Here is a 26,152-nt window from a genome sequence, read left to right as displayed (position 1 = left end):
TTTCAGCACAGTTGTTTGTGAGTCCTATTTTTTTACTAAGTGAAGATTTCAGCATTAGGGATGTAAAACTGGACATAAGACTGAAATTACTGTGGAGTAATGTAAGATAATTGTATTGTGTCACTATTTCTCATTCCCTCAATTTCCTACTTAAGCAAAATTAGTCAAGTGACTTATGTAATTTCTTAATATAGGGAGAAGCAAAATCAGTTCAGCCAGTACTTTTTTGCTTTCTCTTCTTCAGAAGTATATTGTTTGCTGAATCATTCTTGATGCGGAATAAGTCCCAATGGAATATCTTGTTTATGGGAGAGCCAAGTGGCAGTAAGAGTCCTACTTGTCTATATAATAATTACATTTTAAATGGCATAACATGATCTGTCTTCAGAAGTGTTATGGCTTCTGTTATGGCAGGATTTGTCAAAAGGCCAAGATCAGCTTCTCGGCCTCTTGAAGGCTAAAATCACGTGTAGTAAGGAATTAAAACTATCTTGTAACTTAACACTACTTGCTACTATGTAAAGTATCTAAATTGCTCTAACTTTTATTTTTTCTGCCTAACCTTCCCTTTCTGTTGTCCTTCTGTTTGTCACTTCCCAGCAGTTCTCTGATTAATGAAGACTGCTTCAAAAATACAAGTCTCTTAATTTTTTGTTTTTTTCCTTCTCTTCCTATATTATTTTCTCATAGCAGGCACCTGCTAGTCTGAAACATACCTTCCTCCCTTTTTTCCCTAGCTATGTTTACTGTGTTTTTCCAACTTCAGTAGCATTCTCTGCAAGTTTAGGAACCATTCAAAGCTTTAGAAGTCTGGGGTTGGTAATGGGAAAATGTGTTTGCAAACTACCAGGTCAAGAAGCAAAGTGGAGAGAGCTACCTAGTAGTTGTTCTGGTGGGTCATGCTATGAGAGAATTGCAGATAAGGTAAAACTGGTCTAATTCTATCTTTTTAACGCTATGTCCAATTTTTTCCTAGGTTTTGTGTTCAGAAACAAAGTTTATTGGTGCTTTGGTCCTACTTGGTCTCCTTTCTGAATGGAAACTTAAACATCCATCTGTAGTGCTTCAAGTGTCCAAGTAGTGCTACAAAAAGTGAATGTTCACGCCAGCTGCAGTGCTACAAAAAGGTTCCTTTTCCAAAGGGGAACATACCTGTGGCCAGAACTGTCCGTGTCCCACCCCCCCCATGCTCTGGCTGCTTGCCAGCGCTGCCGCTGCACACTCCCCCCAGCCACACACAGCCTGATATGCCCTTGGCCCCACATACCTCTAGTGCCTGTAGCAGTGTGTCTTGTAGCACCACATGCAATGTATGGACGGTTGTAGCAATGCTACAGAGGATCTTTCGGACCCCTGAAATTCCGCAGTCTGCTTTTCCTGGCTCTGTGACAGCCTGCCCAGCTATGGCAAGCTGTCGTGGAGCCTTGCCACTGGCACCATCACCACAGGAGCACTGGCAGTAGCTAGTAATCTTGTACTTATGGTGATAGTGGGAACAGCTGCTGCTGTTGCCATTTGTTGTGGACATCCTTCCTAATCTCAGTGGCAGAGAGGCTGTCTGGTTGATGCCACTGCCAGCATCTGGTGGATGCAGTTGTAACAAGGAGGTTGCCTCACTAATAGCCTCGCAGGGGGCAGAGGGGAGCAAAGGAGCAGCACCCTGTCGCCCACTGGCTGGTAAGCATACCTTTGAGGCAACTGCGGCACTCCAGCTGGGGAGCAGTGCTCTTGGATGCACTCCTATTGCTCCTTATTGTCTCTGTACTAGCAAGTGAACATGTCCATCGCCTCATTTCCTATATATGTGCCCTTTCCATATTTCTACATAGCTGAAAATGACGACAAAACATTAAAAAGCTTGCAGTCAACGCAACGTACAATTAACATGGAATCTACCTCAGAATGATGAAAGTAACCTTGCTTCATTTAACTTTATGGTTCCAAAGAGTCTAGCATTTCACACACGATATTTACATTAGTAAACACCTTCTCCAGCAATACCTTTTATAGAAGATGTCCTGTATCACAAGCATGTATTCCCAATGTGGATATCTATTTCAAAGAGGTGTTTTGCATATATCTCTAGTGTTCAACCTAGTCTGAGTTGTTGTTTTTTTCCATTTGCTGGTTGCTCCCAAATAAAAAGAAAAGTCTCTGCTCTCTAGTAATTGCTGTTGCTAAGTATAGTAAAGTCCTTTAACTGTGCTAGAAACATATGAGCATAGAGTAAGAAATGGTTCTTGTTCTGACGAGCTTGCAGGCTAACTTGCAAATAAAGGAGAGAAATTTCAGAGATATCCCTATAGGTCTAGTGATAGAATTTGGGCTTTTGACAAGATCAGGGGAGCTGATAATGAAAAATACTTTTAATGATCTTAGAGATGCATTTGGAACATTTCTTTATCTTTAATACACATTCACAATCGAGTGCCTACAAATACATTTCTGCTGTTTTAAAAATATGGCACTTAATGTCTGAAAGAATTCTGTCTTTAAAAAAAAATGGTCTGGTTTTCTTTGGGTTTTTTAAACATTTATTTATTTTTCAAGTGAGAATTTTTTAACTGCTATTTTGTGTCATTATCTTATTTTTTTGTGAATAATTTTCCTATTACATTTTCTCTTGGCTGGAGTGCTGTTGGATCTCTTGCTGTTATGAAATCTTCCCCTCCCTTATGTAAGAGTGCAGAGTTCTCTTGGAAATATAACATGATGCACTTACTTTCTGCGCATGCTGCAGCTGTCGAGATTTATTAATCTCGTTTAATGTGGGGTTGTTCACAGAATGTAACACACACAACCTCTTCTCTCTGGGGATATTGGTGAGTTGACTGAAGGAAAAGCCAGTGGAGAAAACTTCTTGTAATTCCTCCTTTATTGGAAGGCTAAAAGAAAAAAAGGTTCAGGTATGTTGATAGATACCTTATAATAGACATGGGACACATATATTTCCTGCTACCCGACTTTTTGGAGTGTATTCTGTTTGATCTGAATTCCTTGTCATTGTTTATATTAAACAGTGAATGTTAGTAACCAAAAAGTTATTTCATTAGTGTTATGACTAAAAGCATTTTTGTAAAGGACGGTTCAAAGTCAAGCAGGTAGTTCTCATTCAGTACCCATTATAGTGTAATTATAGAAGTAGAGAAAAGGTTTTCATGTTTAGAATGATTGTGTAGTGAAACAAAATAATATTCCTCATTCAGAATATTAAGAGCCTATTTAACCGTTATAATTTCTCTCCTCTTTTGACAGTATCAAAACTGATTTTCACTTTAACCAGGCTTACCTTTTCCTTGCAAATCTCAGCTGTGTATTCCTGATAGTTTCCATTAAGCAGAATTTTGGCTGCTATGCTTCTCAGTTGACGCCTTTTTTGAGCACAGAATGCACTCCCTTATTCTTACACACACAGCCACCCATATGTACATGTAATGCACATAATTAATTGTCCTTTTTGATAGTTCAGTAAATATGTTTTATCTATCTAGTATTATCACACAATATGGATAGGATACCATCACAGCGCAATCGTCTTTTGTCATCTAAGCTGAGAAGAAAACTGGATTACAAAGAAGGTAAATTGTTTATTTTTTGTATGATATAATACTTTCTGGTAGAAGGTTAAGATGCTAGATTGTTGCTCGTGAAAGCTCATGACACTCTGAGCCAGTCCTGTAAGGTGCCACCTTGCCTTGCCTGCCACCTGACCTGAGCCTTTGACAACTAATTACCTCACTGTGTTTTCTATTACACTTTAGAAGACTGAGGGCTAAAGTTGTTTTACTCATGATGGGATAGTTTCATGCCCATTTTGCCTAAGGAACTGTTAATAATGTTTACATAAAAAAATGTAGAGGGCAGACAAGGTCATTGCAGTCTCATAAGAGATTCATGTTATACAAGGTCAGCTAATTCAGCCTGACAACTTCCAAGCATTCAGCACTCTTTCTCTGGCTGGTTGCCTGTTCCTGGTTCTGGTGAATTAAGTTGTGGCTGCCAATCAAGATATTCAAGTGGAGCCTCAATGCAGGGTGTTAGTTAGATAAAAAAATCATTAATTCAAGCACAGTTGCTCTTTGTACAGACTCAAACCTATTCTGGAGAGATTTTCATAAGACTGGTAACAAGGTTTGCTCTGCCATACCATAACTAGTGGCTGCAGACTTTCTGCTCCTTAAGGATCAAACCACTAAAATATAAGTTTATATCAGGAACGAGGCAGAGGACTGTTTCTCTTTATTTTTAAGTAATATTTTAGAACTGGCTGTGAAAGGAGCTTTCAAAATGTAAATTGATTGTTAGGGTTGAAAACCTGTCATGATGATTTTTCTTCAAAACTTAAGTTTTTTATAATTCATATCACATTTACTCAGATGCAGGCAGTTGGAGAAGCTTTTGGGAGAGCCTGGAGCCAATATTCCAGCCCTTCCCAGCCATCTGTGGAGGCCTTAGATGCCCCTGAAATATTAGTACTGTCCTGAGCAACCTCTGGCTCTTGGCCTGCAGTTGATCTTATTCGTCCTCCACTACAACAGAAGACTACACCATAGAAGACCTCTCAGAAAACAGGAAACACACACCTGTGAAAAGAAAACATCACTCAGAAAGGCTAGCAGAAGCAGGGATAGAATTCATTCATTCATTGGGACAGCATTCAGCTGCTTTTAACTATAAAGAACAATCTATTTCTTGAAGTTCCCTTTCTCATTCATTACACATTTTCTAATTCTGTAGCAACAGAGGCTAGAATCAAACAGAAAACTTCCTTTGCTACACAGTTCTGGCTAATTTTTCTGTGATCTGGGTAAGGTAGTCTTATGGAAAAATAGTAAGTAGTTATATCATTAAAAACTCTTAATACACATGCACCAGGGAACTGAATTACACAGGTAGTGTTAATTCAGGGATTTATTTAATTGCTGAGGTCTTGACATTGTCACACTAGTGTAATTCTTCATATGTCATTTCCCAAGAAACCAATCCCCCCACCCCTGAAAAACAAAAAAACCCTCCAAATGCCATTGTGTGGCTTCAGATCAACACACACGACACAGCAAAAGCTCTGTAACCTTTTAGATCCACCATAGAGACATCTGACACTCGACTTTACAGTAACTAAAAGGAAGAGTAGATTATCTTCTATATTCCAACACCAGAAGAGGATGGGATATGTTGCTGGTGGGTTTTAGTTATTTCCTGACAGCAGAGGAAGAGTGAGACTCAGACCAGATTCTGTTTCAGGTTATAGAGGTGCGTGTTGATCCTAATAGGAAGAGAACTTTTTACCTATTTCCCCAAATTTCTTCCCTTTCTGCTTCACTCTGTTCAACCTATCTTAATTCTGTCTTCCTCATCCCTGTCCATTCTTCTTACGGTCTTAATCTCTGTATTTGAGCCCTCATACCTAAGTGCTGTTTCCCGCAACAACTAGTCTCCTTTCCATTCACTGTATGAACATCCCCCACATTGCCACTGCCTATCTCTGTTCTCCCCACCTCACAGCTCCTTGCCTCTCATTTGCTTCTTGTTACCGTGTACTCCAAGTCTCACTCATTTGGCTCCTTGTCCAGTTTCAAAACCCAACTGGCTTTTTGCCCCCTGTCTTTTCACAGCCAGTCTCAGCACTCACCCCCATGTCTCAGCATCTCATTAGATTTGTCTCCCCTGTTGCACCAGTTTTCAACAGATGTACCCCAGATCCTGCTCTCCTGGCTACTTACTTAGTCTCTGTCACTCTTCCTGTCTTCCTCATAATGTGATGCTAAAGCTCTTAGTTATGCTTATTTTATTTACTTGGATTCACCCCCAAATTAATTTAATTTCACACCAGACCAGTGTGTAAAATTAAATTTGGAAGGAGAATTTGTAGGGAAGCAACTGAAGTCCTTGACACTGGCAGACTTTACAGTGTATCACTTGGCTTGGCCAGAACTCAATTTCTAATCCATAAATATCTAAGAAAATGCTGATCTGGTAACCCCTTGCATATCTCAGCATTTTTAAGGGGCACACTGTTCCCAACTGTAAACAGCTGCTACTGCTTGATGAATTCCTTCTATAACTCACCCTTTATTTCTAAGGCAACAATGGCTTCAATTTCCCAGACAAATTCCAAACAAAGCTGAAAGAATTTGTATTCCTGGACAGACGAGAACCAATAGAAAACTGTGCCAAATATGAACTAATCAAGCAGTTATTAGTTCCTTTTAATATAGAACAAGAAAGAATAGAAGACAGAACTTTATTAGGTTCACAGAGTAAATTGAACCAAGTACCTTAAGGGACAAAATGCATTTTATATAATGTTGATCAGTCTTAGGGTAGGAAAAATAAACAATTTCCATGTGGTCTATTGAGTTCATGCTTATAAATTAATTCGCTCATGCTTGAATAATATTTAACATTTCTAAAGTCTTAATTATTAACTCAACTTCTGACTTTTCAGGGTGTTGCATGTTATGTAAAGAAAAGGTTTATTTACACTAAATATAAATCTCTAATTCAGTCTTTTTCCATCTGCCTTTCCCTCTTCCTCTTCTAAGTTTCCCAAAGTCTCTTTCTTCAGGTAAGAGCAATGTAGTTCATCATGATGTAGAAAAGTAGTTTTTGAGAGAAACTTTGCTGAGCATGGCAAGCTTGCAATAGAGATTTGCCCTCTCTCTCCTTGATACCCCATTGCTTTCAGATCTGTTTTTTGGTTAATCCCTGCTACAAAATTTTTAAAGGTATAACGTGATAGCATTTAAATCCTAGCAGTAATAGGTTTGCAAATGACCACACTGTTCATTCTACCTCAGGTTGTCTTCATTGCATTGTTGGCTCAAATTACTTTTAAATTTGAGCAAACTGCTTTTGAGTTAGGATTTGTTTACACAAAGAGACCACACCAGAAATAAGGAATGTAGAACAGTGTACAAAGTATGCCTTTGTGCAATTTAAGTTTAATCTACTTTGCAAGTCAATTAAACAACCACACAAAGGCACCCATAGGTCATAGTGACACTGCAAATTTACAAAGCCCACCAGTAGTACCCCCAAACATTCTTCACTACTTCACACATGGTATTTTCCCACCCAGAAGCAGCCATGGACATGTGTAGCCTCAAGCTGACACTATCTACCTCCAGTGCCATTGGGGTGGATATGGCTTCTAGTTGTGGGGAAGGAGTAGTTTTGAAGGTGCACCTCCTGGGTGTAGTGAATGTGTGGTGCAGACATGGCCTAAAAGTACCTTTTTGGTTCAGCTCAAACCACTTCCAAGATGAATTAAGATAAACTACATAAATACACAATATTTGCACTATGCTAGCTAGCTTGTGGGGTTTTTTCCCCCCCCTGTGGAATCAATTTCTGCCTTGGGAGGAGTTACCTAAAAGTTTGAGTTAACTTGAGTTTAGATAACCCAAGGTATGATGGAATAGTTGTGTTTTAAATTCATGCCTTTAGGTATTTTGCAGTAATTTTCTAGTGTCATCTGTTTTGGCCAGACACAAACCAACCTCAAGTCAGCATAGACAGACTGTGGTTAACCTTGAGTCCTAAAGACTCGAGATGGGTAACACATCAGTTTTGTTTTAATAGTTGACTGGTTGTGCTAACTTGAGCTTTAGTGTATGTTAGTGACAAACTAGCCAGTTCAAATTAAAATAATCAACAAATTAAGTTGAGGGTCTTTTGCGTGTTTGGGACTAAAGTTACGACTCAAACTGCCCAGCACTCAAGTTACAACTCAGATTAACTCTAGAGATGTCAAGCCCATAAATGAAATTACTTTCTGTCAAAGATCAAAGTCTTTGATTTCAGATGCCGATGACAAAAGGTCAGAGGCTAACACAGCAAACTCTGTGGTTGTAATTTATCCCTCTGTATTAACAGTGTTGCATATACACACCCCTATCTGTGCCTGATTTCAAATGGCTTGAGCTTTTCATACAAAAGAGAGAAACTGACCTTGACAGCCCAGCACAAAAAATAAAGTACCTATAGTAACGAGATTAGCTGACTTTAGTAAAGTTGTAAAATTAAATATACTATGCGCGCCATCCTGTGACCAAACAGAACCAGTACCACCCAAGTAAAAATAACCCCCCTTTTTTATGAAACCTGAGCAAACAAAGAAAGCACAAGTGCTAACTCATTAATTATTTATGATTGGTGTATAGTAATTGGTCACCTGTGTCAAATAAAACTTTGAAGGAACTTCTGCCCAAAGCAGAGAGCAGAGAACCGTGTATACACTCAAGAAGAACAGATCGTGCATCTATCTGCCTACGTTATCTTTCTGGTGTACCCCCGTCTCATCTTATCGGTCTGTTTATCTCTCTATCTTTGGCGTTATCTTTCTTATCAAGAGCTCTTAGTAATCTGCAGACTGCAACGGTTTATATGAATCGCTCGGAAGCAACTGTCTTAGCACCCTGTAAATGCCGGGTAACATGATATCTGCATGCTGTAACTGAATAAATCAACTCCTCTGCCTACGCTGCAGCACATCAGAAGCATAAGTAAAATAAATCTTTTGTGAAACCATCACGCTGTGTTTAAATCATACTGACTCCTGCTCACCGTTATCACCCACCTGCCCGGTCATAAATCCCCCTCCTCGTGCCAAGCCGGTCGTGCTGACCCAGGCTCGCAGGTCAAGGGTGCACCGACGTTAGGGGTGCGACACTTTCTTCCCAACCCTATACTTGTCTTAGGCGGTAAACAGACATCTAATTGAGGCAGCCCTGATTGTACTAGGTTTTGACCTAGCTCCAAACAAGAATAGCACAGACATTTATATACATAGCCCTTCCAAGCTGTGTTGCTGCTCCTTTGCTAGTAGGTGGCCAGCAAGAGCATGTAGCCTCACAGGCTTATTTCTGGGACGACTCATGGGTAACTCCAATGACCTGCACTTGACTTAGGTTAGGAACAGATGTTGCATTTGTCTCTAGGCAAGTTGCGCCTGTGTTTGTCCTGGAACTGACATATCCTGGGATTGGTGTGAATGCACATTTGCTTTTTCAATTAGGCCTGAGTACTCTTCTAAATACACTTCTGCTTTTCTGCTATTGATTCAATTATACAATCCAGGGATAACTGTTCAGATGCACTTTGCCGTGTTTCAGGATAAACTGTTAGTAATTCTTATCCTGTGAATGTTTTCCAGATTTATTGTGGGATGATGGACATCTAAGCAATTGCACTTTATCCTGGGATAAAATAGTTTATCCTGGGAGAAATGCAGCATCTGTTTGTAGCTTTTCAAGTACACCCAGGGATGTCCTGGGAAAAAAGTGCTAGCTTTTTTTTTTTCTCGCATACTTCACAGATACTTAAAGTGGGACAGTAAACTTGTACATCTATAGGCCTTGAGATGAAAGGTTTTCTTTTGGGAGAAATGTGATGTCTGTTTACAACAATAATAACACTAAAGTTTATATTATGAACTTCATATTATCATCCTTTGAGGAAGAGGCTGTCTCTTGCTCTGTTTGTACACAGCATGGCACAATGGCGTCTTAAATCTGGTTGGAATCTTTAGATAGTTCTTAGCTGAAAAATTACTTAAAAGTGAAAGCTACAATTGATTATTGGTTGGGTAAAATACTGAGCCTGTTTTATGCAGCAGTGGGTATGAGGGTCTCTTGGACCTTATTCAGCCAGGAAACTGGGACTGAAACTGCCTAGTTCCAGTCAGGGTACCAAGGGAAACAGAATACCCATATCAGATTGCTAAGTCTTTTCCTATTGGATATACCAGCTGAGGATTCGGGTACAATCAATCACTGTAGCAGCAGTGCTTGCCATGGGAATTGTGACTTGGCATTTCTGGTTCTATGCACATGCATACTTCAACCATTATGTTGAATGAGTATGGTGTTTACATTTCTTTTATTGTGGGGAATAAAATACATAAATCTTAACTAGATTTAAATGCTCTCTGCTGTTGTTGTACTTCAGTGTATTTATTTCAAAATTAACACAGATGCACTTATTAGCCTAAATCTAACGGTACAGTTCCCTCTTTGCAGGCACCACCATAGCAGTAGTACTGACTTTGCCCTTTAATGAGCTTGTAGTTAAGTCAAGAAAAATTGTTCTGGTAGTCTAGGTCAGAACCATCCACCTTCTGAGAGATCAGGGATACCTTTGACTAACTGCTGCCATTCTTCCCACTCGTTGCATGAACAGTGCAGCACTGAGCACCCAAGTGCTATGCTGTCCCACCCCCAGAAATGGGTGCAGGAAAGAAAGTTGGAGTGGCAGAACAGCAGCAGGAGTGGTGGTAGGAGCTGTGGCTGGCCTGAGCCCATGGGCTAGGTGTTAACCCCTTACAGCCAATGGGCCAACCCTTCGGTAGTGCTGTTCTGGGAAAAGTCATTATTTGGAAAAACGCTTTGTTTTTATATAGTTTGAAAGTAGCAAGTTTACTCTTGGCATGTGTTCAGCATTGGAAGGATTTAGTGTTCTGGTAATTTCTGCAAGTGTGTCTGACAATTGCTATATTTCACCTTTTCTGCAAAGCCTTTCTTGAGAACTTTTCCAGGTCAGTCAAGGGCATGGTTAGTATTCACCTCTTTTTTTTCTTCCCTCAGTCTTCAGTAGATCTTGGTAGAGACATGTAGAAAACATATAAAATGGCAGAATAATGATGAGCTTGGGCCCCAATCTTGCTGTCCTTACATTTGTGGGGAGTCCTTTGGTCTGCACGGGTTTTAGTGGAACTAATTATGAGAAGGCTCTGATCCAGGGAGAGAGAAAAAGCTCAGTGGCAGTTGTAGGTACTCAAGTCTTCCCAGGAATAGACCCTGTGAGGGTTTGGTAAAATTTCTTTAATCAAGGGGATTAAAATGAATATCTGAAATATAATAAACATATCTAAAACAAATCTCAGTAGCTTTTGAGGTATATGTCTGTGTTACTAAAATAGTAATTCATCTTTGTTCCCCACGGTCCCAGGGCTACATCTACCTCCGGTCCCTTCATGGTGTGTCTCTATGCGTTCTCTTGGGCATCAGGCCATGTAGCTTTACTTGTCCTGGAGTGGAATCACATGATTCTTCTTTTTCTCGACTGGCCCTGAAAAAGCAGTATGTTTACACGAATGTCTTACCTATAAATTTAAAATCCTCTGACTGTAACTTTAGGGGGTCTAGCTTCTTCTGACATCCCAGGTCAGTACCCGAATCAGTCTATGCAAGCAATTAGTCTGTTTATGGAGCCAGAGATCCTGTGTTCTCATCTTTGGGCCCAGTTTGTCAAAATGGGCCTTTACCTTTTTTTCTGTCACCAGGAAGTGTAATATTTACAGTTAATGGCTCAGCATTGTTTCTTTAGAACTCTTTGAGCATTGATTGTGTGGTAGCTAATTTCAAGCTGTTCTCTTTCTTTCAGTCTGTTTTTCTTAGCCACTATTAAATTAAATCAATATGTTCATATAGTAAATATCTCAATAACCAGGTAATTTAGAGGTTATTATTGAAGATGAAAATATAGAAGAAGTTACAACTTTGAATTAACAAGGTAAAAGGGATCTTGCTAGACAACAATATTTCAAAAGAGCTGGCCCTTATTTTCAGGCAAAATGTTATACAACTATATTCCTTCAAAAAAGGCATTGCATGCACTCTCTGAGCTGAGCAGTATACAGCCACGCATTTGCTTTTTAGTTATGTCAATTTTCTTTTTCTTGTTCAGCCCCCTCCCTCCAGGCCAGGGTTCAGTCTAATTATAGCAGACACCAGCTCACTACTTTTCAACCATTGTCCACCTGTGACTTGGCTCTGCTCCTTAATGAAGGAACTACAGCATTGGTACCCAAATCACTGCCACTGATCTGTTCCCTGTGGGCACCAACAACCTGTTACTCTAGTACCTGATTGGTGCTGTAGTCCAGATGCACGTGTTTTGTGAACTGTTTTGGTGAGGAGTACAAGGTAATCTCTACTGGGCCTGGTATTGTTCAGCATCTTCCTTAATGATTTGGATGATGGGATCATGGGCACATCTAGCAAATTTGCAGATGACACCAAGTTAGGTGGAACTGTGGACACTTTGGACGGTAGGGCTGGGATCCAGAATAACCAAAATAGGCTGGAGAAATGGTCCCCAGTCAATGAGATGAGATTCAACAAGGAGAACTGCAAAGTCCTAGACTTGAGGCAGAAAAACTACATGCACAAATACAGTCTGGGGAATGACTGGCTAGATTGCAGTAGTGCAGAGAGACTGTAATCTGGGGGTTACAGTGGACCATAGGCTGAATATGAGCCAACACTGTGCTCTTGTTGCAAAAAAAAAAAAAAGAAAGAAGCAGCCCAATGGCATACTGTGTTGTATTAACAGGAGTGTTGCTTGTAAATCAAGGAAAGTGATTTTTCCACTCTATTTAGCACTGGTGAGGTTTCACCTGGAGGTCTCTGTCCCTTTTTGAAGTTTTGGGCCCCACACTTTAAGAAGAATGTGGACAGTTTGGAAAGAGCCTTGTGCAGGAGAACAAACATGGACGGAAGCTTGGAAGACCAGACTTATGAGGAAAGGCTAGAAGAACTAGGATTATTTAGCCGAGAGAAGAGAAGATTGAGGAGTGATTTGATAACAGTCTTCAAATACCTGGAGGGTGATTATAAAGAGGATGGAGCTAGGTTTTTTATCTTTGTCTGTAAGGGACAGTACTAGGAACAAGGTCTTCAAGCTGCAGCATAGGGAATTTAGGCTGGAGGTTAGGAGGAACTTTTTGACTATGGGATGGTCAGGCATTGGAACAGGCTCCTTAGAGAAGTTGGGGGCTCTCCATACTTGAACATTTTCAGAAGCAGCTTAGAAAGACATTTGGCTGGGATGATTCCCTTAGGGATGATCCTGCCTTGAGCAGGAGGGCGGATTAGATGATCCTGTGAGGTCACTTCAAGCCCTGTTTTCCTGTGATCCTATGAACCTCCTGGTAACCCAGTCACCCCTGTGAGAGTGCTGGAGGGAGCCACTTCTAACCCTCAGCTCCTCACGCTGTATTGTGCTGATGCCATGTGCTGATCCCATGCCTTAGCAAGCTCACTCTAGGTTTTTGACAAAGCAGGGGCAATGAGCATGTTGTGTCACCATTGTAGCCTTAGCACAGCGTAAGTAGTTTTGGCTTTCAGTCCTGGCTAATTCGCTTAATTACCCATTCTTGTATGGGTTCTGTCCAGCTGCGTTTCTCAGGAAAATAGCTAGATCCTGACTTAGGACCCAGCTTATTACACCTGACAAACTGGTTGATCAATGGATGATGTTTTTAGGAAGGAGCTGTTTAGCTGAGGTTCAGAGCATTGTGCCCCCCTCCCCTTTCCCACGCCCTCCCCCCTTGCACTAGGTTATTAATATAGTACTAGTTGGATGATAACTAGTTTCCTTCAACAATTAACGTATGTCTGGGAATCATTAGGTTAGGTGAAATGGCAAAAGCTATTGAGACACTCCTCATAGGTCTCCCACTCTGTCATGAAGACAGTTTTATCCTAGGACTTCATCCAAAATATCCACTTAAAGTGGTTCCAGATTTCCTCATGTCATCTCCTCTAGTGAATTATTTGTTTCTCTTTCCTAAACTATACTTTACCCTGGTGAAACCAAACTGTGATGTAGAACAGTAACACAGAACTCATTTCATGCCTGTGACATTTTACTTTTAGTACAGGACTCCATGTTGGATTCTAGTTCAGCAAGTCTTCACTGCAACTACTGATCAAGTAGGATTGACTCCTCCTTACTAGTTTTCCACCAGTTAAACAACAGCTTGTTCCTCACTGAGGGTGAAATCCTTATGGACAATCATACTTTAAAAAGAAAAAAAGTGTTGCTTACCCATCAGTAATTGTGGTTCCTCAAGATGCGCTGTGCATGTGGATTGCACATGCCTCCCCTCTGCCTTTCTGATTTGGATAAATAGAGCCCCCATGGGACTGTTTATTTGCAAAGGAGCAGTGTTGCTTGAGGATGCCTTGTCCTTTTGTGCTGTTGGTCACAAGGTGGTGTGAGGTTATGTGGAGTTCAAGGGCTGCTTCAATGGGTACTGGTGTTCAGAAATGGGCAGACTTGTAGGCATAATGGGGGAATGCATGTGAACAATGCATTTCAAAGAACCATAGTTTTGAGCTAGATGACTATGCTTTTATTGACATGTAATATAGGTAAATAAAGATTTAATTTATGGCCTGAATTGTAATTTTGGGTGCCCCAACACATGCTTGAAAGGGCTCTGACATCAGAAGTTTTTTTCTCAGCAGTTTATAAAAATCTGATGTATTTGGGGTATGTCAATTTGACCCCGAAGTCTCTTGTCACTTTGTAAAATTTAAGCCCAGGTACTGAAGAGTGTTAGTGGAATTATTGAGAGCTTTTGCCTAGCTCAAAGTCAGGCTCATTTCTAAACAGAGTAATTGAAAAGTGTGGCATATTTGTGTGGGTTGTCATTTTTAAATTGTTATTTTCTCTCGGGCAAGCACTACATCACTAGAGTGCCATACAATAGTCAGGCCAGTTTATCTGTCCAGATGTCATGCTCATTAATCCCAAGATGACAGCTAATTATAGAGCCACATGGACCTAGCCACAACTTCAGAGCTTCTCTAGCTGATACATGATGTTCAAATATTTACAAGGAATGGGTTTGAATGGTAAATGTGGATGGTAAACTCTGTAGGTGAAAGAGTGTGCAGCTTCTGTAGGAGGGAAGAACATGGTATTACAGAGCTGAATATTGTTAAGTCAAATGCTATGTTGCAGTGTACTGATCCAACCGAGAGTTATAGGACACAGCACACTTACATACCCTGATGCTCTGTAGTGTTGTGTTGTACTTCTGTCAGATCTTGAAACTTTGAATAAGGTCTGGTCAAGTTATACTTAAAAGGAATTAAGCATTTTCCTCAGGAAACTATGTTCATGAGTCAGTAGGTGGCAATGTTCCTTTTGAATCAGTGCTATCCCACTGCACCAGGAAGGTGTTGAGAGAATGTTTTGCAACTGTAGGTGTTCATGGAAGAGCCCTAAAACTAAATCCTGATTGCTTTATGTTCATTATGTATTCCATTTAAAAGAAATATTTGTACTATCATTCTGGCTAAATTCTTGTTTGGGTTCTTAAACTAAACTTATCAGTATTCCTCTTGCAGTTCCAGTTTAATATGGTCTTCATTTTTTTTTTTTTTTTTTGGTCCTCAACTTTAGGTACTGTTTAACATTTGCCTGTGCTGCTTCCCTTCTAATCAGTTAAAAACTTATTAAGGAAAGAAATTTCATGCATTTATCTCTTCCTTTATGTTTAACATGTGTTAGGAATTGCTGGAATGAATTCTACAAAATGTTAAAGTTACTGCTTCTGGACCAAGCATTATAATACTATTATTTAAAATGTATGGAATTCAGTGCAAACTGAACAGCTGACTGAGTAGACCTACTTTAAAGAGAAGTTGTCCTTCTAGTTCCAAATCAAGTATGCAGACTCAGTATAAGGTCTATATTGTCCCATTCCAAGGATTTCCTTTATTGTTTAAAAACATCAAAAGAAAAAATGAACAATCTTCTGCCCAAGTTTCTTTCTGAATGTGATTGTCTTCTAAGCTTTTCCTTTAATAAGATCATACTGCAATATCCTCAAAATCTGTTCCTGTTCCTTCTGCTTTTGAAGGAGAATCAAACCCCTCTTACCTCAGCTATGAGAATTTGCTTGACATGACACTAGAATGAGTCAGCAAAGTGATTCTGGCTAGCCCTGCAAGGTGCTGTAATCTGGCACACTTACCTAACTAACCTCCCACTAATTAACTAAGGAACTTCTACCTTTCACATGATTTAGCCTATAAAAAATAAAGATACATTTTAGTGTATATAACGTTGATAATTACTGTGTCTTTTATGATTATGGTAGTTACACCAGTATTGCATAATTATATGATTATAATGCAAGTTGATCTGTTAGCGTTATTTGGCTGTACATGGCCATTGCAACACAATATTCCATAATGCCATTGTGATGAAAATACAATCAAAGCTAATTATCTATTCAACTACACAACAGCCTATGGTAGACGAAAGCTGCCCTGGATTGTCATCTGTCATAAACATCTTTCACGTAGCAACAAGGAAGATATTTGGGCTATCTAGCCAAGGGGAAAGATGCAATGTACAAGGGTATGATGAGCTGGATGGATAGGTTTGCCTTTCAACAACAGTGCTTTCTTCTCCTGGCTGTCATAATTTGTGCTGATAATATCTGTTTCAAAAGTTCAGTGACAGCATTATAGATGATATTGTGATCCTTTTTGTACTTTTAGAAGGCTGAGACATTAAAGGGCACAGGAAGGAAAAGTGAAGCATACAAACAGAACAAGAATCAAGAACAAGGCAGCCACTCTTAGAAAAGTACCTAAAACATCCCTTTGCATTGCTTAAACAAATTAGAAATTATCACCCTTCTGATAGTTTTCTTTACATGTTTTGTAAAGAGCTTCATTAGCAAAAGGAGAAAAAAGGCATTGTCTTACATGAGCTATCAAAATTGAAGTCAAGGTTGTAATTAATTAGGTGAACTGTCAGATTACAGCCATAGCTTTTATGTCATCTTTCTGTTACTCATCTGTATTACTTATATGATCTTTATCATTTTACTTTCAGGAAAAAATGAAGATGAACATTTAGTTGTAGAAATCATGAGAAGACGTTTTTCTCCTGCTCTTATAACTAACAAGTCCTGGGAAATGTTTCACTTTGTTGGCCACCAGATAAAAATTACAGAAGCCACTGACTGTTATGGGGCAGTAGTGTGGCCATCGGTACAGTATTATTATGCACTATTATTGCTGTTTAGTGCACTAAAAGCCTCTAGCATTTTAAATTGCTTTACATAACAGTGCTGTTTGCTGAATCTTGTAAAATCAAGGGAAATGTTTTTCTGCATTTTCTTTGCTTCTGCTGTGCAACCCAGAAATCCTTTTATGTTAGCTCTGTCAGTGGGAACTGGCTTTGCATCCATAGAATTAATCACCGACTTGCTGAGTCCACAGGGCTTCCTGGTTTCTTTGCTGAAGACTTAGATAAAGGCGTTTTCTCTCTCTTTCTTGAGAGACAAGAAAATTCAGTTTGTTTGATCTTAAAGTCTAGTCTGTGTCAATGCCTCTCATTTCCTTCTTAACCTTTGATAAATGAAACAAAGAACAGAGCTTTTCTGTACAGTTTGGAGCACTTAAGTGCTTTCCAACTAGTCATCACTATTTCAAGGAGATAAGAGGAACTGGCAACAATCTCATTTGTTGTCCCTTTTCATGGGAACAAGGGAATATTGTACCCAAGGTGGCATCTACCTTTTACCAGAACTTGGAAATAGTTCTCAATTTTTGCCCCAATCTGTTTTTGCATATGAAATAGAGGCAGTAATTTTTGCTTCACCAGTGAACTAAACTATTACATAGAAACCACCCCACACAAAGGCTGCCTTTTTGTGGGGGATTGGGCCACATTGCACCCCACTCTACTCCCATAGTACCAGTCCTCAGTAACATTGCTCCTCCTCATCAAACCATGTCCCACATTATTGACTCATGTCCATTTACTATGCTATGTGGTGGCTTTCAAGCTCTTCACACTGCTGATGACATCTCCTTAAGATGGCTGAAACTATATGCTAAAACCACATACGCTAAATAAATGTTGAGGTTAAATTGTGGGAAGCAGGGAAAGAAGCAAATCTAAAAGGATACTTTGATCACAGTCTGTAAGGTATATGGATGGGAAGGAAGCTAGAGAGGGCTCTTTAACTTGGCAGACAGCTGTAGCAGAATCTAATGTCTGGAAATTTACACTAAGAGCAATGAAAGTGAAAATAAAGAAATATGGGTTTTATTTCTATCTCCATCACATGCTTTTTGGGTGAGTTTGGGCAAATTTTTCTAGCAGTCTGTGCCTAAAGGCTCTACCTCCATAAAATGGGGATAGTGATACTTCTCTATAGGACAGGGGAGGATGGAATGGGGTCACATGACAATATCTGATACTTGTGAAATGCTCTGAGAATCTTGGATGTTACTGATGTATAAGGTGGTATTATTCAGTGGCTGTAACTGATTATACTATTCCATAAACGAGGAAGTAGAACCAGCCGAGGTCATCCACGGCTGGGAATGAATGGGAGAAAGAGTCTCCAATGACTGGGTGGTAGCTTCTTGAAAAAGCTGGAGTTGAAAATGACTGTCTTATGACTGTGCTTAGACATGAATTCAATTACATTAACATTTCATTTTCTTCTAAAAAAACCTATATGCATGTTTCACAAAGGACAGTGATTTTTGTGTGCGCGTGCAGTTTTTGTTTAATATGTTTCCTGTTCTTTTACCCTTATAGGCTCTCGTTCTGTGTTACTTTTTGGAAACAAATTCTAAACAGTACAGTCTGGTTGATAAAAATATAATTGAGATTGGAGCTGGAACAGGGCTTGTCTCTATAGTGGCCAGTTTACTTGGTAAGTACATGCTATTGCTTTGCTAATGTTGGAATTTCACTAAGATGAATATTGGTAGCTATTGCAACTGGTGGGTACAGCAAACTATTTAGTTCCTCTAATATATTTGAAAGCAACAAAGAGGAGGAATTCAGAAAGACTTTCAATGACCTTGTAAATCTGTTCTGCTGTGATCTGTATAGAGTCATTGGCCTTTACTTCCAAATAGATTTATATGGGAGATTGTGGACTGTTCAAAGGTGTGTTTTTAGAGAATTCTTGCATAAATGGTGACTTATGAAAACAGAAGGCTGGACTTGATGGCTAAGGAAACCTCTTCCAGTCTCATGGTTCCGTAGAGGAGGCTGATGTCCTGTCCAGTGTTAAGCAGAAGATGGAAATAAGGTGTTTTTGGTATAAAACTTTATTTCATGGCAGGAAGTTTGAGGCATTAGAAGTTAAATTCAGGTGCGGTCTCTTTCAGGAGTAAATTATGTAACCCTTTGGTAGCTAAAGCCATTTCTGTTTTTTGTGTCTTCCATGTTGACTCAAGTAATGCCCATTATAATTTCTCTCCTGATTGCTTGTTCTTTAATAAGAACAAAATGAATCACTAGCCATTCCAATGTAATTGAAGAGCCTTTTATTTTGAAATTATATGAGAAGAAAATAAACTAGAATGACTGCCAGATCCCCAGGTGGCTGGAAAATTGATGGAAAATTCCATCTCTTCACATGTATCATAGGGAAGTAGGATTGAAAGGGACCTCATAAGTTCTTCCCTGTTCAAGGCAGTATTGTCTTTGACTAAACCATCCTAGTCAAATGTTTGTCCAACCTGATCTTGACATTTCCAAGGATAGAGATTCCACAACGTCTCTAGATAGTCAATGCTTGACCACCCTCATAGTCCAAAAGTTTAATTTAATCCTCCATCTAAATTTCCTCTGCTGCAACTTAAGCCCATTGCTCCTAGTCCTGTCCTGTACAGCCACAGAAAAAAGCCTGCTTCCATACTATCTATAACTGTCCTTCGGTATTTGAAGACTGTTATCAAATCCCTCCTCAGTCTTCTTTTCTGGAGACTAAATAACCATAGCACTTTCAGTCTATCTGCATAAACCATGCTTTCCATACTACTATTAATTTGTTTTTGCTTTCCACTGGACTCTTTCCAGTCTGTCTACATATAGTGTCAAGAGCCTTACTAGGTCAAAGTGCATTACATCCACTGCTCTACCCCATCTACATAAAGAAAATATTTCATATAAAAGATGATATTAAGATGAAACAAATGTAGAACCCTCTCTTCTGCACCTTCCCCATGCTATATGAGTCACCTTGCTGAGCAGAAGCATACTTTAATGAAGTATGTTTGTGTGTATATGTATGTTGCATGAGAAACCTGAGATATTTCGATTAAAAAATACTGTGAACTTTTATAGGTATATTATATCTCTATATTTGAAGAGATTTGGAAAAAGCAATGAGTTGTGCAAAATGATTTCTGTACAGATATTGCTCAAGTCTTAAAATATATTCAGCAGTTAATATAACTTGTCCTTTGTTGTAGGTGCATATGTGACTGCCACTGATCTGCCTGAAGTGGTTGGAAACCTTCAGTACAACATTCTTCAAAACACAAAAATGAAATGCAAGCATCAACCACAAGTCAAAGAGCTGTCATGGGGTGTTGATTTAGAAAAGAACTTTCCCTGGTCTTCATGTCAGTTTGACTACATCATGGCTGCTGATGTAGTGTACTATCATCCCTTCCTTGATGAACTCCTCCTCACCTTTGATCACTTGTGCAAGGATAACACTGTTATTTTATGGGCTATGAGATTTAGGCTGGACAGAGAGAATCAGTTTGTAGGCAGATTTCAGAAACTGTTTGACCTGGAGGTACTGTCTGATTTCCCGAGTTTAAACATAACATTGTATAAGGGCATGAGAAAAAGCAGAAAGGAAGTATGATAATTCAACCTGAATTGTGTGTGTGTGCTGGTGGGACTAGAATATTTCACAGCTAGTTATTTTAATTGGTTCTATTTTAACAATTGCAGAAGCCTTAGTGGATAGTATTTTAGAAGGAAACTGATGCTATGACATAAGCAAAATATCAATTCCTTTATATATCTGGAAAGAAATGCTAAATTGAATTTCCAACTAGTGGAACTTAGAGACAAATTTATATTTAGAAATGTATTCATATTACGGAATGAAATGTTCCACATAGCAGTAGTACTGTTGCCAACAGGCCTTAGTTACAGTTTACAACAGCACCTGATGAGATTGGAGACCATAGGAAGCATAATGCTACAGTAAAATCTTTGTTTTTAAAAGTTGTGGTATCAAATTGCACTCTGCTTACCTCACTGTGATTTGCACTGTTAAGAGTCTCTCTTTTAATAGTTCACAAAGGCCAATAAGGTTGACTGGAAAAAGTACAATAGTGAACAAGTACCTACTGATTATAGGGGAGAATGTGATCCACTAAATACTTTCTGTCTAATTTCTATGATTCATTGGTTGATCATCCTTCCTTGTACTTTCTAAATGTCAAGGATGTTACAGCAGAGTAATATCAGGAATGGACTTTAAGATAAGCAGGTAGTTTAGCAACTTACTACTTGGGAAAAATATTGCATAAGGATATTATAACATATAACTAAGCTCTGGTTCTAAAAATATCCAATCCTTGGAGCTTTGCTCCTCTCAAAATCTACCACTGTGGATCTGTCTCTGAAAGCACAACAATGTGATACTGCTCAATGCCATAAATAGAGAGAGGTAGTTAGCGATGTTGGTCTGAAATTAGGCAGAAGGCAGGGCAGTGTGTTATCTTATGGATTAACTCATTCAGGGAGGTATGAGCTTTCATAGGCTTCAGATTACTTTGACAATGAAGCCTAAGCTTATACTTCTTTGTATGAGTTGGTCTGTGAGGTGCCACGTTTCCATGCCTTCTGCCAAAATGCCAAAAAGTAGGGGTGTCAAAGATAGAGCTTGTGGGCTGGATGCAGCCTGGGAAGCCCCATCCTCTGGATCTTGGTACTGCCCCTGGGTCTGGAGTTGACCCACACAATGCATATGGCATGCCAGATTGGCTCTGCCCTGGGTGGTCTGGGATCTGTGCTTCATACAGGATCTGTGGTGCCCACACCAGCTGGTGTGGGATGCACACTGCATGTGACACATCCCCCTGCACCCCATTTAGCTGCTCTGGGAAGGGTGCTGTATGCAGCACAGGTCTTTGACTAGGCACAATGGGTGCTGTGTATGGTGCTTGTCCTGGGCTTGCCCAGCATGTACAACATGTGCAACACAGTCCTGAGCTGGCTTGAGCAAGTGCCATGTGTGCTGGATCCAGCATGGTTGGGGAGGATGGATGAAATGGTCTGTGGGCCTGATCTGGCCTTCAGGGCTGGCCATGCACCATTCATCCAGCCCATGGACCAGCCCTACACCACACTTCTGGCCCATAGGACCAGTTGAGTTTGCCACCACTGGATCTGGATAGCTTATAGAGCACTGTTTCTCAATCTTCTTAGACTCAAGGCACCCCCGTGGAAAATGCCAGATTAAATGCAATATTAAGTACACAACCCTCTGGGTTCTCTATATATACAAATAGGGGTGTGTGTGTGTGTGTGTGTGTGTGTGTGTGTGTAAAATTGAACCCAGAGGGATGTGTGTGTGTATTTAACCCAGAGGTGTACATGCACGCATACATACACCTCCCCAGTGTAGTTGAATTAGTCTCTGACTAATAATGAATAATAGAAAAAAAAAGTCTAGAATGATCTTAATACTACATCAACAAGTGGACAGCAAGCAATAAATGAAAATCTTACAAAGAAAACATTAAAAATCACAATATATGAACATCTTACTGTTCCTCAGTGATGAATAAGCTGCAGACCATCTTAGGGATGGCTGCAGTTTTGCCATCCCTAAGAATTTCTTCACTTTGTTTCAGGTTTTGATGATCAATTCTTGACATTTTGCATCTGAAACTCCAGCTTATGCAGGATCTACCACACTCTTACAAGGGCTATTCAAACTTCTGAGAACTGCTTTCACTGCAGATTGAATCCATCTTCTCTGAAGCCTCTGGATAGATCCAGTATACTTGTGCTGTTTGTTTCTTCTTTCCAGAAGGCACCCAGAGCAGGATGCATATTTGCCTGGCTGAGAAAAATGTTATTAACATTCCCTTCAACGCTTTTCAGTTTTCAGCACAGTGAACAGATTTGCCCTCTGCCAGCAGGAGCCAGAGCTCACCCAACCCTGGTCAGTCGACGTTTTCAACAGGACAGTCTGTTGCAGTTAGAAATGACCCTGCCCTGTTCACAGAGAGTTCTCTCTGAACATGGATCCCACTTGCCATATGCACCCTTAAACCTGGTTAAACCTCCTCTCCTTCAGTGGTACACCCCCCCAGGGCCAGCAGCCACCACCATTACCCCACCAAGCTTAAGACAGGGGGTCTCACTGACCTTCCCAAGATGGACACTTTTTGAAAAGTTCCCTTGTATAGTACAAGGGGGGTTACAACTACAGAAAAATACTACAGCACTTCTGTTGTAAAGAACTCAGGAAGACCACAGAAGGCCAGAATCATTTTAATACCATCAATTCCTATTTGAAATATCTAGGTTTATTGTGTAAATCTTGTTTGTACACTTAACAATACTAACATTGTATGGCATGCTGTGGTACCCTTGAAAGAATCTCAAGGCAGCCCAGGGTGCCTTGGCACCCTGGTTGAGAATCACTGTCATAGAGAGACTGTTAAAATTATTTTGGATGAGCATAAAAACTAATTGTTTGTCCCTTAACTGTATAGATTCCTGGTTGATGTGGCCACGCTGGTATGCACGAAGCAAATCAGATGTAGGGAGCAGAGTGGGATAGTTCTTTGGACACTACTGAAGCTCTTGATTTGTTGTGTAAGCACATGAGCTCTTGAAGCTCCTGCCATGCTGGTGGTGCAGAAAAGCTTCTTGTGTTGGATTGATGCTGAGAGTTTAGAAAGCTTCTGTCAAGGACAAGTGTTCTGACAAGGACAACATTTTTGGTGGCAGAGCAGTTCAGGCACCTTGTTGTGGCTCTTGAGGTATGAGTTTGAGCCCTTCTTTGGTCTTATGCAAAAGACTGACCCTAGATTTGGCCGTGAACAAGCACCTGGTCATTCAAGCTGTGGAGTTAAGGGTATTTGGAACTGTTGATGAACATATCCCTCCTTTTATACCATAGGCTATAGAAACTGGCATACCTTTTCTCTCCTAGCTCCATGGGTTGTTAAACTTGGGCAGATCTTTGATTTTTGATGCAACTCAGGTGCTTCTAGCCTGCCACTTCTATCCCTACAGACCCCAACCTCCTCCAGAGACTGGAGATCTCTCCTTATCAGAGACTATAGCTTTCCTCAACAGCTGTAATATTCATGACAACTTTTGATGTGACCAGGAGTAGTTTAAATTCTGTTTAATTCAGCCACTTGTTTAGGATGCTTTACAAAATATATTAATCACAATTACTGCTCTTGTGACACACATTTATTATATTATCTTGGAAATCTTTATTATATATATTTTTATGGCTAGGAAAATGAAGGGAGAAAAATTAAGTGGCTTGACTAAGACCTGTGAATGTCAAGCCAGTATTGTCATATAGGGATCATGAGTTTGTTTTTAATTCTGCCCTTGTTCCCCTAGAACATACTGCCTTTCATGTTCCTGAGGTTTTCTTTGTGATTCAGGGACATGTTGGATGTCAACAAAGGAGACAACTCAGCTGTAAACAGCCAGCAAAGAAGGGAGCTTTGTGATTAATCCTAAAGCAATTAGTATCTCTAAGCACAGTTCAGGTGGGTTGTGAGCGAGGGATATTGAGAGCAAGGACCATAATCTCATTTTCTCTTTCTAGTGGCACAGCACAGTAAAAGTCTAGGGCTGGTTGACTTGGCTGGGGAGAAAATTAATGGCTCAGAATTTCTAGGAAATAATGGAAATCTTTCCATCCTAGCAAATCTATTTGTTTCTAAGGTGCTCTGCATCAGGAAAAGAGCTCAGAAATTTTCTTAATAGAAAAACAAATGAAATATGGGAGACTCTCTGTCATTTCTAGAATCCTTTTAACTCCTGTGGGTATGTGACTGCAGTCCTGGCATTCCACAGCTCAGCTCTGCTTGGAAACATTTCATGGTCAAATGAATGGACAGTATTGGTGTTTACTAGGAAAGAAATGATCAAGTTATGTCCAAACTGAAGCCTACTTGGTGGAAGGTTCTTTGGAGAAGAAAAAGTTTTGTGCAAGACAAAAATGGAAAGCTTTTTTTTTTTTTTTTTTTTTACACAAAAAGCAATAAAACACAGCTGCTTTTGACAGGTTGCTTATGCTGATTATTTCTTGATTTAGGACTCAGTTCTTTAGGCTGTCCACAGACTGAACTACCTTTTGAAGTCGGGAAAAGACTTGCGCAGAAAATGGATTCAGGATGAGACTCCTAAGGTGACCTGGTATTTGCTGTATTGTAAAGTTACTCTCCTTTCTCACAACTGTAGCCTGCAAAGCCATATGAAACATCCTTAGAATGCCCTAGTGACTATCTGAAGTATTGTACTGTGACCTTTTGTCCTGTGTTATGACTGCCAGTTTATCAGCCATGAACAATGAGAAGTTGTATACTGGATATGATTACAGGAGTTATTTCTGTTCCCTGGTTATAGCCCTCTCTGAGTTGCCCTCTCTGAATAATGTCATAGACTACAGTTTTCAGAGCCAGTTCGTCAACGGCTATAACTTCTATGGTTGCTTAAACAGTGACCAGAATTTTTTTTTCCAATTACAAAACAATGTAAACAACGCCCACAAAATCACAAGTGTTTCTACGAGTGCTTGGATTGCTAAATTATGGGTGTATTCACATTGTACATAGCTACTACATCTATTTTCTAACCTAAAAATCCTTGGTGTTAACTATATAGCTCATACTTGTCTCAAAAAAGGAGAAAGCAATGAAATCCAGTAGATTTTTCTAGGTAAAAGTGCCCCACTTTTGTGGAATTGCTAGAGAAGCATAACTGTTTGATTATGTAGGCTATGGGGATGAAGGTTGACTAAAGTATACCAGGCAACTGGTTTGACATACAATTTTACCTTATCTTCTGTGAATTCCAATCAAACAATTACCTAGTAAACAATGATATATATAAAGCAACTTGGCAGTATTTAGCATTACCTTGTCTTAAATAATTTGCATTTCAATCGTTAATGTTTTTATTTTTAATTGTCTCTTTATTTATAAAAACATTACTGCAATTTATTCTTCTTGGCATCATGCAACATATTCTCAACCTAGTCTGTTGGGAATTCTACTAAAATGTTTGTGTTTTGCTATTAAACATTGAAGTAATGAACAACTGTATCTTAGTATTAATTCCATATGAGTATAGTGTCTTTTTGGCTTCATCTTATTACTATATAATTATGTGGTGTCTCCATTAAGCGAATGGGCTTCATTTTCAGCCAGAAGTTGGCTGAGTTTGGCTTTTGCCTCTGATAACTGGTTCAAGAGAACTTGTACTGTTCAGTGGAGGCTGTGGGTAGGATGTTCCTGCCCGATCTGTCTTTGGCAGGAGTAGCTACATGGAGTAGGCAGGGACCTCCTCCAACCTGCCA

At 39.7% G+C, this 26,152-nt stretch overlaps 1 protein-coding gene across 1 annotated transcript; it reads left to right on the top strand.

Annotated features, from left to right (window-relative positions):
* Window positions 1–53: 53 nt before the first annotated feature.
* Window positions 54–25,808, top strand: LOC149874775 (methyltransferase-like protein 21E). Its single transcript, XM_090022514.1, has 5 exons — window positions 54–2,906; window positions 3,492–3,578; window positions 16,645–16,802; window positions 18,367–18,484; window positions 20,037–25,808. Exons 2-5 carry the CDS (start codon window positions 3,506–3,508, stop codon window positions 20,438–20,440), a joined length of 753 nt encoding a protein of 250 aa, XP_089878640.1. The 5' UTR covers window positions 54–2,906; window positions 3,492–3,505; the 3' UTR covers window positions 20,441–25,808.
* Window positions 25,809–26,152: the final 344 nt, after the last annotated feature.

Source organism: Crocodylus siamensis, chromosome 1 (genome assembly GCF_052110815.1).
Source record: "Crocodylus siamensis isolate JL-2025a chromosome 1, ASM5211081v1, whole genome shotgun sequence".
NCBI lineage: Eukaryota > Metazoa > Chordata > Crocodylia > Crocodylidae > Crocodylus > Crocodylus siamensis.
This window is presented reverse-complemented; position numbering and strand designations above follow the sequence as displayed.

Coding starts and splice junctions, on each gene's coding strand:
- LOC149874775 (XM_090022514.1), top strand. CDS start 3,506: ATGGATAGGATACCATCACAGCGCAATCGTCTTTTGTCATCTAAGCTG. Junction 16,803..18,366: donor GGGCAGTAGTGTGGCCATCG/GTACAGTATTAT, acceptor TTACCCTTATAG/GCTCTCGTTCTGTGTTACTT. Junction 18,485..20,036: donor TATAGTGGCCAGTTTACTTG/GTAAGTACATGC, acceptor CCTTTGTTGTAG/GTGCATATGTGACTGCCACT.